This window comes from Podarcis melisellensis, assembly GCF_964234715.1.
Source record: "Podarcis melisellensis genome assembly, chromosome: 1".
Lineage (NCBI taxonomy): Eukaryota > Metazoa > Chordata > Lepidosauria > Squamata > Lacertidae > Podarcis > Podarcis melisellensis.
Window position 1 is genome coordinate 106,196,006 of NC_138528.1, and position 13,720 is coordinate 106,209,725.

At 42.9% G+C, this 13,720-nt stretch overlaps 1 protein-coding gene across 8 annotated transcripts in view; it reads left to right on the top strand.

The window, feature by feature from the left end:
* The window catches only part of SLC4A10 (solute carrier family 4 member 10), a 158,708-nt gene that overhangs the window by 123,368 nt on the left and 21,620 nt on the right, over positions 1-13,720 (top strand). For all 8 annotated transcript variants that reach the window (XM_081928670.1, XM_081928674.1, XM_081928671.1 and 5 more), the window contains 5 exons: positions 428-528; positions 1,368-1,542; positions 1,741-1,874; positions 2,356-2,601; positions 12,276-12,381. In XM_081928670.1, the coding sequence (XP_081784796.1) occupies positions 428-528; positions 1,368-1,542; positions 1,741-1,874; positions 2,356-2,601; positions 12,276-12,381 (762 nt within the window). The remainder of the gene's footprint in view (positions 1-427; positions 529-1,367; positions 1,543-1,740; positions 1,875-2,355; positions 2,602-12,275; positions 12,382-13,720) is intronic.

The window sequence follows — 13,720 nt, forward strand, 5'->3', positions numbered from 1 at the left end:
TACTTGGGCCTCATTGTGCTTTACCAACTCCCCAAACTGTGGTTCTCTCCAGAGCAGAGTAGGTGATATGGTTTCAGAACTCATGGGAGGGAAGATTGCCATCTAGAATCCTCCTGCCAGCAGGCGCCAACACTAACTGGTGATTTCCATGTGGCAGAGCTCATGCTGAAGCCAGGAGGAATGTTCTTAATTGATTAGCAGGTTCAAGTTGTGTCTGTCAGATTGCTGCCGGCATACCCAGGTGCTAACAGTCCTTACAGCTCTGTGATTTCCATCACTTGTGGAGGGAATAATTCAAAGGGAATACCAGGAGTGTCACAGTGTGCTAGTTGACCTTAAGTAGTTTCCTTTCCCAATCCATGATTTGAAAAATGTAAAAACATACATACACACATAAACACAAATCACCTCTCTTTCTCTCATGTAGGAGAAGCGTAAGATTCCAGGTGTGCCAAATGGAACTGCTGCTCATGGAGACATTGCACCAGTTGGAGGTCACTCAGGACCAGAACTGCAACGTACTGGAAGGTTAGTAATAATTCAATTTTTTAAAAAACAACAACAAACCAAATTTTGTAATATATTTGTGGGGTTTTTTGTTTTTTAATAAGACATGGTTGGCTTAATCTTTTTTTAAAAAAAGTTTTGACGTTTATTTTAAAGTTTTATAGTGTTTATGCCATATTTTCTTAACTAATAAGTGGGGTATAAATATTTTAAAGATTTTTTTATTTAAAAAATCCAAGGTCACTTTGCTTCTTAGCAGTTGAGCTTCTCCTGCTTGATCAGAACATCTGTGAAGAAAATTCACCAAGCCTCTTACCCAAAAGTGGTAAGACTACACCTTGAGGCCTTTAATAAAAGACTGTATTTTTCCACAATTAAAGGAATCCCTGTAGAACTACTTAAAGTGCAGTCAGTTTCCCACCTCAGTTAAACACTTTGCATGTATTTTTACTTATTTATTGCATTTATACCCACCTTTTTCTTCAGGGAGCAATACATAGTTCTCCAGACAACAACCCAGGGAGGTAGGTTAGATTGAGAGTGAGTGACTGGCCTCAGGTCACTCAGTGACCTTCAAGACCGAGTGGGGATTTGAACCCTGGTCTCCTGCATGCTAGTCAAACGCTCTAACCACTATACGACACTGGCTCTCCTGTATAATGTTTCAGGGCATAAAGATACTTTAGAGAAGTCTCGTCTGCTTCGTAGTTGACTTTTAAAGGTGAATGCAAAGAACATATTTTCACATTAGATTCGATAACAGTGATGGGTGTTTTTCAGTTCAAAAATTCATGAGGAAGTTTGGGTTTAAAGCCTGACTCTTTTGCTTTTTCTTCTTCTTCTTCCCCCATTTTCTGTAGGATTTTTGGGGGCTTGGTTTTAGATGTCAAGAGGAAAGCGCCATTCTTTCTGAGCGACTTCACTGACGCGTTCAGCCTGCAGTGCTTAGCTTCGTTTCTCTTTCTCTACTGTGCTTGTATGTCTCCTGTTATCACGTTTGGTGGTTTGCTGGGAGAAGCAACGGATGGCCGCATAGTATGTGTCATATTTTGATCTGAATCTTCCCTATTATTTACGATTGGCACTTTTAAAGCACCCCATGACTGAATTTTGTGTGTGTGCGCATGCTTGGAACGTTCTATCTCATAAAAACGGCAACTATTGCAATCCATCGCCTCAATGCTGAAATAATAGGTCTAACTTTTCCATTTCTCCCTTCCCGCCCACCTGCAGAGTGCAATAGAATCTTTGTTTGGTGCATCGATGACCGGCATAGCCTATTCGCTCTTTGGTGGACAGCCTCTGACCATACTAGGGAGCACGGGTCCAGTTTTGGTGTTTGAAAAGATACTGTTCAAATTTTGCAAGTAAGTGATCCGTTTTTCTTCTTTTGAGAGTCTCCCTGTTTCCATACTCTGTTGTGTTTGCCTTGTGAGGAGTTACTGAAGCTGAAGGACAACTCTAACTCTTAAAGAGTTGGGAGGATGATGATGATGGTTGTTATTTATTAAATTTTTATACAAAAATTTCTCTGCAAGCAGTTACAGGTCAACTGAACTTTAAGGCAAGTTTGAGTAGTTTTTAAAGAGGGACAATGAGCAGCATGAGCAGGCGTAAAGTAGAAACTTGCATTTCCTAAACAACAGAACTTCTCACAAGGCTTTTCTCTGCCTTACTAATGAAATATGCTTTAACTTATCACGTTGATAAATGATCATAAACAGCTATTATCTTTGCTGTGCTTTCCAGCAAAGGCATTTTGGGGATTAATATGTTTTCCCCGAGACAACAACAAACTTAATAGGTCTGGGTCTCTGCATTTGCAATCCTGTCTCCATGTGCTTCCAGGGAATATGGGCTGTCGTACCTTTCTCTGAGAGCAAGCATTGGCTTGTGGACTGCAATTCTGTGTATCATCCTTGTTGCGACCGATGCCAGTTCGCTTGTGTGCTACATCACTCGGTTTACGGAAGAAGCTTTTGCGTCCCTTATCTGCATCATTTTCATTTACGAGGCCTTAGAGAAGCTCTTTCATCTCAGCGAGACATATCCAATCAACATGCATAACAGTTTGGAACAACTGACACATTACTCGTAAGTATGATTTCATCCGTTGTCCTGAAGGGATTTCCTTTGTTGCGGGGCACTGTTCCCATTGTGAGGAAACCAAGGGGATTCCCAATAGAAAGAGGACATTCATGTTTACATAATTTTACTAGGGCTTGCATCCTTCTGTGAAGTTCTGACAGGAAGAACCCCATGTTTTCCAAAAGAAAGCTTCGTTTCAACAGCATGAGCACCATGGCAATGGCTCACACATGTTGGGTTTGAATAAATAATTTGAGCAGTTAGAATATTTGTTACTCCCTGCCTCCAGGCAGTAATAGGGTGGGATTCAATTAATGAGCCCTATCACCAGAAGCCATATGCTTCTTCTTGCACGATGGGGCTTCCCCCCTCCGTTATACCCCACCCCCAAATGTGCCTGGAAGGGTTGGGAGAACCTCTGGAATGGCATGGAAGGTGGTGGAGGAGGGGGGTATAGTTCCATCTGGGAAGCCAGAACACTTGGCCCTGACAGAATGATTGACTTAAACTCAACATGGAATTCCTCCCATAATATTTTTTTTAAATTAATCTTTGCAAGCCAAAATTCCAGTCCCATTTTCAAACACTGTTATCTAGAGGTGAGGCCCACATTGGCCATTGGTGATAGAGTGTGAGCTAACCTTCATCAATTTGCTGCCCTCCAGGGGTTTTTTTTTAACTAAAAGTCCCATCAGTTCCAGCTCACTTTCTCTGGGAATTGTTGTTGTTGTTTAGTCGTTTAGTTGTGTCCGACTCTTCATGACCCCATGGACCAGAGCACGCCAGGCACTCCTGTCTTCCACTGCCTCCCGCAGTTTGGTCAAACTCATGCTGGCAGCTTTGAGAACACTATCCAACCATCTTGTCCTTTGTCGTCCCCTTCTCCTTGTGCCCTCCATCTTTCCCAACATCAGGGTATTTTCCAGGGAGTCTTCTCTTCTCATGAGGTGGCCAAAGTATTGGAGCCTCAGCTTCACGCTGTGCCCTTCCAGTGAGCACTCAGGGCTGATTGCCTTAAGAATGGATAGGTTTGTTCTTCTTGCAGTCCATGGGACTCCCAAGAGTCTCCTCCAGCACCATAATTCAAAATCTCTGGGACTTAGGAAGGTCATTTTGAACCCTGAGTTTGTCTTTGGTGGCATTGGCTACCCCTCCGAGTTTGGTGTCATCTGCAAATTTGATGAGCATCCCCTCAGTTTTTTCACTCAAGTCATTTATAAAGGCGTTGAACAACAACTGGCCCAGGGCAGAACCTTGTGGCACCCCCTTCATTCCTTTTTTCTCCAGAATGACAAGGAACATTTAGTGAGCACTGTTTATATTTGGTCAGTCAGCCAGGTACAGAATCACCTACACTTACCTGACCCAGCTCACATTTTAGCAGCTTCTTCACAAGCATACTATGAGGAACTTCATCAAAAGCTTTAATTGCCACTGAAATCATTGGGAGTCTCAAACAATTTCTCCATTGATTTCCAGTCCATTGAGATCCAGTCCATTGCCAGGGTGGCCAGATTCAAAAGAGGGCAGGGCATCCTGCATCTCTTAATACTTGCGTCGAAAAGCAAACACAAGCCACGCCTGCTGAAATTAAAGGTGCAGGATCCTTGCTCACTTTTGCATTGGACCACCCTGACCATAGTGCTAAAATGCTAAACCATAGCGCTAAATCTGTTTGCCCTGAGCTGCGTTGTAATTGACACTATGATACCATTTTAGCTTCAGTGTGTAAAACTGCTAAGATAGATTGCTTTGAATTCCCAGATCCTTTCTTGTCTCCCATTCCTGAGCAGTAGCAAGGTACGACAGTGAGATCTCTAACAGGAGATACATGGGAGCAGTTTCACGTGCCAAAGATATCCAGGGATAATTGCGGTTGTCATATGAGGCAACTTTTATTATATTAAAAAAAAAAATGCCGCCTGAGAAGTGAAACTGACAAAAGACATGACTGCTCAGAGGGGTTGTGTTTTACCGTTCAGTTCACGAGGCGGCTGCTGGATGAAGCGAGCTGAGCTATCAAAAATAAGTTTTTGTACATTATGTTATGTGAAAACCTAAGTATTCTCATGGGCAATGTCAAGATTCAGTCTGCCTGAGGCACATGATGCATCTCCTCAGCAATAGAGACAGCAGCCAGAGAAGCATTTTCAGGCTAGAAAGCCCCTCCAGATATGGTTTTTAATATGGCTGTGTTCAACTCACATGAACTCTTGGCTTAGGGAGAGTCAAATACGGAAATAGCAACAGAAAGACAAGGCCACTACCCCGTCCTGCCGCCACCTGCTCCCTGGATGAATAACAAGCCCAACAAACTGCCTGCATAAGAAGTTCTGAACAACTACCTGCAAATTATTGAAGACAAAGCATAGACTGAGAAGTTGCAGTGTCTTAACATCTACATGTAGATTGGGGTACATGTCTTCCAAATGTTGTGGACTAAAACTCCCATCATCCCTGACTGTTGGCCATTCTGGCTGGGGCTGATGGGAGTTTTAGTCTGAAATACCTAGCCTCTTAAATAGATTATTAGATGAGAGATCACAATGACCTGAGAGCTAAATTTATTATTGATGCTATCAGTCTTAGCATTTGTTTGCTTGAATGTGACTATCTCTTTATACAAGACTGTTAAACATCCAGAGTTATAATGATGGGGGAGGGGATGAGAAACACGAAGCCCTATTGATTTTGGCTAAACACACTAGGGTCTCAGTACCACTGAACACAGTGAGATGTACTTCAAAGTCAACGTGTGTAGGATTGCACAATTAACCTCACAGTTTCCCAGATATTATAATTTTCTTTGTAGCTATTCTTATTTATCATACCTTCTTTTCCTTTGGGTTCATTAGCTTTTCAGTCGGGCATAGAGTTTATATAAACACCCAAATGAAAATATATGAATATATGAATGATTCCTTCTGAGTTTTGTATGTAAGCATGATCCCTGTTCTTCAATGTCACCCTGATAAAAAAGTAAAATTGCCCTTTCTCCTCATTGACTTGCATGAAACAGACAATCTGCAACAGTGATCTGAAGAGCCCCCTTCACGTTGTCATAACCCCTCCAGATATTCCTTTAGGTCAGAGCTCTCCTAAAGCAGGACTGTCGTATTAGCTAATTAATGTCAGAACTTCATCACGCCCCCCTAGGGGGCAAATGCCTTTCAGATACTTTCCCCATATGTTGTAACACCACCTGACAACTTGCAGTTATAATTGCCTTAGATTATGTAACTTCTTCCTGTGTTGGGCTTGTGCACAAAATGGAGCAAATCTCTCTGGTCCCTGCTCCCCTTTTGCAGGCTATTCAGTAGGGCACAAGGCTCTAGGCAAGGAGCTACCAGTGCCTTTGCACAATCTCGCGATGATTTGGAAATCTGGGAAAGTGTGAAGTAAGGTAATGCCCTCCTCGTGGTGTGACTGGATCCTGCCAGATATCTGTAGGGAAAGTTTTGGAGCAGTAGCTAGCCATCTGATTCCATCCTAGTGTGCCCTTTATGACCTTTATGTGCTCTGCATCTACCCAAAGTGGACCACACAGAAGAGCTTGATCATTACATTGTTGTTGTTGTTGTTTAGTCGTGTCCGACTCTTTGTGACCCCATGGACCAGAGCATGCCAGGCACTCCTGTCTTCCACTGCCTCCCGCAGTTTGGTCAAACTCATGCTGGTAGCTTCGATAACACTGTCCAACCATCTCGTCCTCTGTCGTCCCCTTCTCCTTGTGCCCTCCATCTTTCCCAACATCAGGGTCTTTTCCAGGGAGTCTTCTCTTCTCATGAGGTTGCCAAAGTATTGGAGCCTCAGCTTCAGGATCTGTCCTTCCAGTGAGCACTCAGGGCTGATTTCCTTAAGAATGGATAGGTTTGATCTTCTAGCAGTCCATGGGACTCTCAAGAGTCTCCTCCAGCACCATGATTCAAAAGCATCACTTCTTTGGTGATCTGCCTTCTTTATGGTCCAGCTCTCACTTCCATACATTACTAGATCATTACATTACCTGAAGATAAATTGTGGTTAATATACAAATCCAATTAATGTCCTCTTTGGAAACTTTGCCCCAAAAGTTGAATAGAATTTGAAATGGTGGCATTCTGGGCTTCTGATTAGGGGAGGAAACATTCGAATGGATTGCAAGATTCTTTTCTGTTCTGTTTCCCAAGATCTCTTGTTCTGCGTTAGGGAAAAATGAATTTGTACTTTTCATCCCTCCAGTTATCCAAGGACGTGTGGGGAATAAGAACGAACATATGCCCACAATAATCCTTATTTCTGCTTAGTGTGCCTGGTTGTCATTGGAATCATAAAAAAAGGTTAATGGTGAACTATAAATAAGAAGGCAGATGTGATGTGAAGTGAAGGCTCTCAGCATGTTATTTAGCCATGCTGTGAACTGGCCTTCAAAACAGAAGTGTCAGGCAAGGATACCAGCAAATCAAACACTGGTTCGGGCCCATCAATCTTGTCCCTCCTCAGTTGCTTAGGCTTCCAGATGGGAAGAGCCAACAATCTGTCCCACCTGAAAGCAGCAAAGTGTCCTCTTGTTTTCAGATACCTGGATGCAGAGTGCTTTGCTAATTTTTGGAGACAAGGGAATGAGTGGGCAGGGAAAGTAATGGGAGAGAAGCTGAAACTCGTGTTTGGTTTGCTTATATGCACATCTGCCAGTTCATCTGTGACTGTATTGGGAGCTCTCTTCTTTATATTGGGGCAGTCAAATATTGGCTTAATAATAATAATAATAATAATTTTTTATTTATACCCCACCCTCCGGCTAACACCAATAAAATTGCAATAAAAAATAAGGGGGGGGGACAAACAAAACCAAAAACAAAAAAACAAAAACTAGTTTATTAAAATATGGGTTAAAATACAATTTAAAATGCAGCCTCATTTTAATAGTAGCCCAGAAATCAAAACCATAAAGGGAGGGAAACATAAGGGTCAGACTGAGTCCAAACCAAAGGCCAGGCGGAACAGCTCTGTCTTGCAGGCCCTGCGGAAAGATGTCAAGTCCCGCAGGGCCCTGATCTCTTGTGACAGAGTGTTCCACCAAGTCGGGGCCAGTACTAAAAAGGCCCTGGCCCTAGTTGAGACCAATCTAACCACTTTTGGGCTCGGGACCTCCAAAGTGTTGTTATTTGTGGACCTTAAGGTTCTCCATGGGGCATACCAGGAGAGGTGGTCCTGTAGGTACGAGGGTCCTAGGCTGCATAGGCCTTCACAGGTCAAAACCATCACCTTAAACCTGACCATGTACTGCACTGGGAGCCAGTGCAGCTGGTAAAGCACTGAATGAATGTGATCCCGCAGTAAGGACCCCGTAAGGAGCCTCACCGCTGCATTCTGCACCCGCTGGAGTTTCTGGGTCAGCTTCAAGGGAAGCCCCACGTAGAGCAAATTACAATAATCAAGCCTGGAGGTGACCGTCGCATGGATCACTGTGGCCAGATCAGGGTGAGAAAGATAAGGGACCAACAGCTTGATATGGCAGAGATGGAAAAATGCCACCTTTGCTGTGGCTGCAACCTGCGCCTCCATGGAAATCAATACTTTTTTAAAAAATGCATGAAGTGTCATTCACTCAGAAATGAATTCCTGGGTGGTATGCGAAGAAATTTAACCTTAGATAAACCTATAATAAAATAAGAGGACTAAAACCAATTGGTTTGAAAATATCTAAAATGCTAGGAAAATAAAAAGGTTTAAATCTTGTACTGAAAAGAACGCACTCTGGTATCCCTCCCTCAGGAAGGCATTTCACAATAGGTGTTCTACCACAAAGAATGTCTCTCCCTTATCTCTCCCCACACATGATGTATTTCTTAAGAGCCAACATGGAAAAGTTCAGTCTTTGCACTTAGGCAGACTCTTGGAGGAGCAGAAGAACATACTGGGGTTTAGTGTCACATTTCATGTGCTGTGCTTTCAATGGTGAATATTGTTTTTAAGTGGCACAATAGCAGTGCCAGCTAGATGCAACTAGCCTACACAAACATTTACTCTGTTTGACAACTAAGTTGTTTTTTGTTTTGTTTTTTTAAAAAAGCCTTTTGGCCTACCTCAGTGTGATGAATTTTTTCCTTCCTGTCTTGTCCTTGTCTGTTAAATAGGTTCTTGTGGCAACCCCCTTTTTGCCTCCCCAATTCTTTGCTTCATTTGTTACTGTGACATAGTTCACACATCACATTAAACCATAGTTGAAATCAACTTTGGTTTCATGAGAACATGCAGTGTCCTGGTGTACGCTGCTGAAATGGTAGGTGCTTTCCTGCTGCAGTCCCAGGAAACAAACCATGGTCTTATTTGCCATGTCATCTGAACCTGGATTCATGGTTTGTTTCTCTCCTAACAAAACGTAAGTGGAAAACAAGGTTTGTTCTTGCATGGCCTCTGTGGCTTTTGAGGGGCCTGCGTTTGGGTGACGCAACAAACCAGACCATGGCTTGTTGCCTGCAATGAGGCAACAGCAGAAGTGGGAGAGGAGCAAAACACCCAGAATTTCGTCAGTGTGCAGCAGCATGCTGCTTGTTCACATCAAATCATAGCTTATTCTAACTATGGTTTATTGGAACTATGGTTTAACGTGACGTTCAGTCCAGGCTATTAGTTTGGAGGAGACACTGAAACCCTTTTAATAGGGTTAATAGCATAGCTGGAAACATAGGCTAAATATTTAGTTTCTTTATAGGCCTTGAACCACGGGATATATTTCCTTGCCGAAACTGCATCTTCTGTCATTTGAGGTATAAATGCGGATGAGATCCAAAGCAGCAAATGAAAGTTAAATGTTCTGGCTCTTTACTCCATGGAAAGCAGGATTGTGAAATCATTTTAAATGCTGCAAGATTTTTTGTGGTGAAAGTAAATGGTCTTTGCTCAATATTTCAAGTCCAGGTATTAGTTCATGACCTGCCCACTTTAAAAACAAACAAACACTTCCCCCCTTCTGCCTAACCTTTTTTGTACTTTGTGAATGGTGAATCTATGTTTTCTAACAACAACAAAGAAGAATTCTTTACCAGAAGCCTCTCAATTATTAACAGATTATGCTGAATAATTTTAAGCACTTCTGGCATAGTGATATGCATATTACAATCTGTCCATGACATGTATTTAAGAACTGGGAGCATAACATCCCACTCTCAGAGGTATTTAAGGTGCCAAGTTCATGTCATTCTGACATGTGTTCAGCCTGAATGACGTCAGTGGATTCAGTCAGCCAAACAATGCTGCTGCTGTTGCTCATCCAATATTTCAACCACGTTTTTGTGGCAGCTAGGACCATTGAAATGAATGGAAAGTATGCTGTGTTCAGTGGATAGTGTTCACTGGTGCTCTCAACCTGCCTTTCTTGAAAATTCCAAGCTTGGCATTGACCTCTTAGCCTTGCATTCATTGTACATTCATGTACAACCTAAGTTCAAACTTCTCTCTACATTTTCTATTACCCTTATATCACATTGGTTGGATGTTGTCCAAGGTCAGCCCAGTACTGGGCCTTTCTGGGGCCGATCAGGACATATGCACCAAGTAAGCCTGTGGCAAGTTGGGTTTTGACATGCCACATGGAAATTACCCAGAAATCTGTGCACCATCGTACTGTTGCCTAGCAATGTCTTTGATGCTCTGTTATTAAGAGTACATCACAGTCCTCCTTAGTTTGGCCTATGGACTAATTGTGGTCATATGCAAATACCCTAAGCGTAGGGTCCACACAAGCCTCTTCATGAATTCGTTGGATGTATGAGGGGCTAGCAAAAAGACACTAGCTGTCTGTGTCTCCTCTGTCAGTCAGAATTCAGCATTGATGGGAACCGTTGCCAGTCAGCGTTCTGGAAAGGTAGAGAAGCCCTGCATGCCTACAGTTGTATGAATACCAAACACACAGCCCCTGGGTAGTGTGGCCAGCCAAACACATCCGTCTGGAAGGAGCATGGGCAGAAGCCACGTTCCACATTCTTTGTGTTTTTGTGTGCACTTGTGTGTGTGTGTAAGACAGAACACTCAATTAACAGTTATGAGAAATGCAACTGTGGTCAATTAGAAAAATGAGATGTATCCTACCCTCAGACTTAACCTGCAAGATCTCCACATACAGCTGAGCTTGTGTGTGGATGTGTGTCTTTCTGTGCCTATGGGTTTGTAATACCATGGCTCTTATGTCTTGTAGCTCTCCAAGAGGTACTTCAGCTCCCTTTTTTGACCAGTGTACAAAATAATAGGCTCCCTCCTCAGATCCTTGAAAAATAACAAACCTCCCACCATTACTTTTTAGGCTTTAATTTAAATTGGTGTTTGGAACATTTGGACACCCACACAGAGCCTTTTCTGCCATTCCTACATTTAGCTAACAGTTCAAAAGCTTTCAAAGCCACTGTGGAGCAGGAAAATAATAAAACAATTGTATTGCTGTGCAACATGGCCTAAAGAAATGGGATTTAAAAAAAAATAAAGCTGAGCTGAATATCTTCCTCCATGGGACCAATTCTTCCTCAAGAAAAGGGTGGGAGATATACAGAAATGTTTGAGAAGAGTTGATCATTCCATTGGGAATTGGTGGTAGCCATCTTTCTATTCCCCAAAGTGCATCCCTGGGAATGACATTATGCTATTGTATTGTTCCCATTGGGGTATCCCATCGTATATGTTTTGTATGATCTTTTTAAATGGTGAGTATATTTATGTGTATGGTTATAAATGTGTTGCATGGGGCTTGGAGACCTTAGAGTAAGAAGTGATTAACAAGTAGAATAAATAATAATGATAATAAAAGTAATTTTATTATTACCAGTCCTTTTTTTCGGGAGTGGGGGACGCAGGGGTACGCATACCCTTAAACATTTTGTGAATCTAAGTTTGGCCTCATTGAGAGGCAGTATTTCAATATGAGTAGGAAAATGAGAGTACCCCAAACATATTTTGCGACGGGGTGAACTCCCATTGCTCGGTCCCTGCTCCTGCCAACCTAACAGTTTAAAAGCAGCTCAAAGTGCAAGTAGATAAATAGGTACCGCTACAGTGGGAAGGTAAACAGCATTTCCGTGCTCTGCTCTGGTTCGCCAGAAACGGCTTAGTCATGCTGGCCACATGACCCGGAAGCTGTACGCCAGCTCCCTCGTCCAATAAAGCGAGATGAGCGCCGCAACCCCAGAGTCGGTCACGACTGGACCCAATGGTCAGGGGTCCAGTCTTGATGCCTATGTCCCAAAAGTGCATTTTGGATTTACCGTATTTGAGAGGGCTTTCTTCACTTTCAGAGGCTGTGGGAGACAAAACCCCATAGATTGTACGTCCTCCTTCAGAGTGTGGCAGTAGTCAGGGAAGGCCCATCAGCTTAACGTAGCCCAGACTCAAGGCACTTTGCAATCTAAAAGCATGCATCAGTCTAGGGTTGCCAGGTCAAAACTCAGAGAGACTGCTCCTTGTACTATCCATGGTATTTCCTGGAAAGGAGATCCACCAGCTCAGGCATCATGGTGATGTGGAGAGCTGTACATGGTGTAATTCAGTGTTCAACTCTGAAAGGTACAGAGGCATTCTGAAGGACTGGGCTTCCTCCACATTTATCTTGTATGTTTTCGTCCCAGACTTCCTAGGGAATTCCGATGATGCAACTTACCAGTTTTAAGATTATAAATGATCAGGCTTTTTTCCTTTCTCCCCACTTTCAGATGCAGCTGTATGGAACCAGACAACCCCAGCAATAATACTTTGCTATACTGGCAGTCCAAAAACATGTCTTCGTCAGACATACCTTGGGGAAACCTAACTGTGTCAGTAAGTGTACCACTGAAACACATCACAGATGAACTTTACTCTGACTGTAAAGGTGTGGCCTGTCGAATGTAGGTTGGCAGGGTGTCAGAGATGGGGAGGATCAGGTGTTGTACCCCAGTCTTGCCACTTTTGTAATAACTGAAGATTATACGCAAAGAACAGTCAATGGATTTATATAGCTATTACCTCTCGTATCGAGGCAGCATGCTTCTGAAAACCAGTTGCTGAGGATCGTGTATGGGACATGCCCTGCATGTAGACTTCCCTAGACATCTGGTTAACCACTGTGGAGATAGGATTCTAGACTGTGTGAGCTTTTGGTCTGATCCAGCAGGGCTCCTCTTACGATGTAGGGGGCCAACCATGTGATTGGAAAGTCTGCATGCTGTATGGCCGTCCATGCAGGGGTAGCGTACACAAACCCAGCCCACGCATGTGATTGCAGTGTCATCTGCAAAGGTCTTAACAGTTAATGAAAATGTGTAGCAACTTCTCTGTCCATGAATTGCAATTACAAATATGGAATATTTAAGGAATATCTTAGAGGCTAAACGTCATAAACCTTTCCATTTAATTAAACTTTTCAGTGGTGACTATTCCCTATTGTCATTGTTCAGTTTTTTGTTTTTTAAAAAAGCACCAATGCCAATGTGCACTATTCTGAGAAACTTTGTGTAGCGACAGGGAGCATTACTAAGATTAAGCCCGCATTCATCAAATAGCAGCAGATTTGACCTAAATTCTACCAGATGGTAAATCTGGAGCTGCGATGTGAAAAAAGGGACATGTAAGCTCTATATTTCTCCCCAAATACCACTCCAGATGTTCATCTATAGCAAAAGAGTTAAAATGGAAGGTTTGCAAACATCCTTTCTGTACGTTCCTTTATTGTCAGATGTGTAGATTGTGACCTGGGTCACAGGAAGCATGGTCTACTTTTTCCTAGCTCCCAGAGAATCTCCATGGTCTGCAATTAAGTTTTATATGAATATGGATAGCTCAGTTGGTTAAAGTGTGGTGCTGATAACGCCAAGGTTGCAGGTTCGATCCCTGAATGGGAAAGACGCATATTCCTGCATTGCAGGGGTTTGGTCCAGATGATCCTCAGCCTCCCTTCCAACTCTGCAGTTCTATGATAGCAAGGGAACATGCCCAGGACTGCATAACATTGAAGGCATTTTCTGCTAAATGATCCCGAGTAGGCATAGGAAGCTGCCTTCTCCTGAATTCAGTACTGTCTCATCTGACTGGCAGCTCAGTAATGGAGCACATACAGAAGGACCTGGCGAAGACTTCCATCTGAAAACCTAGTGGGTACTGTAGTTTGATGCCCAGTGCA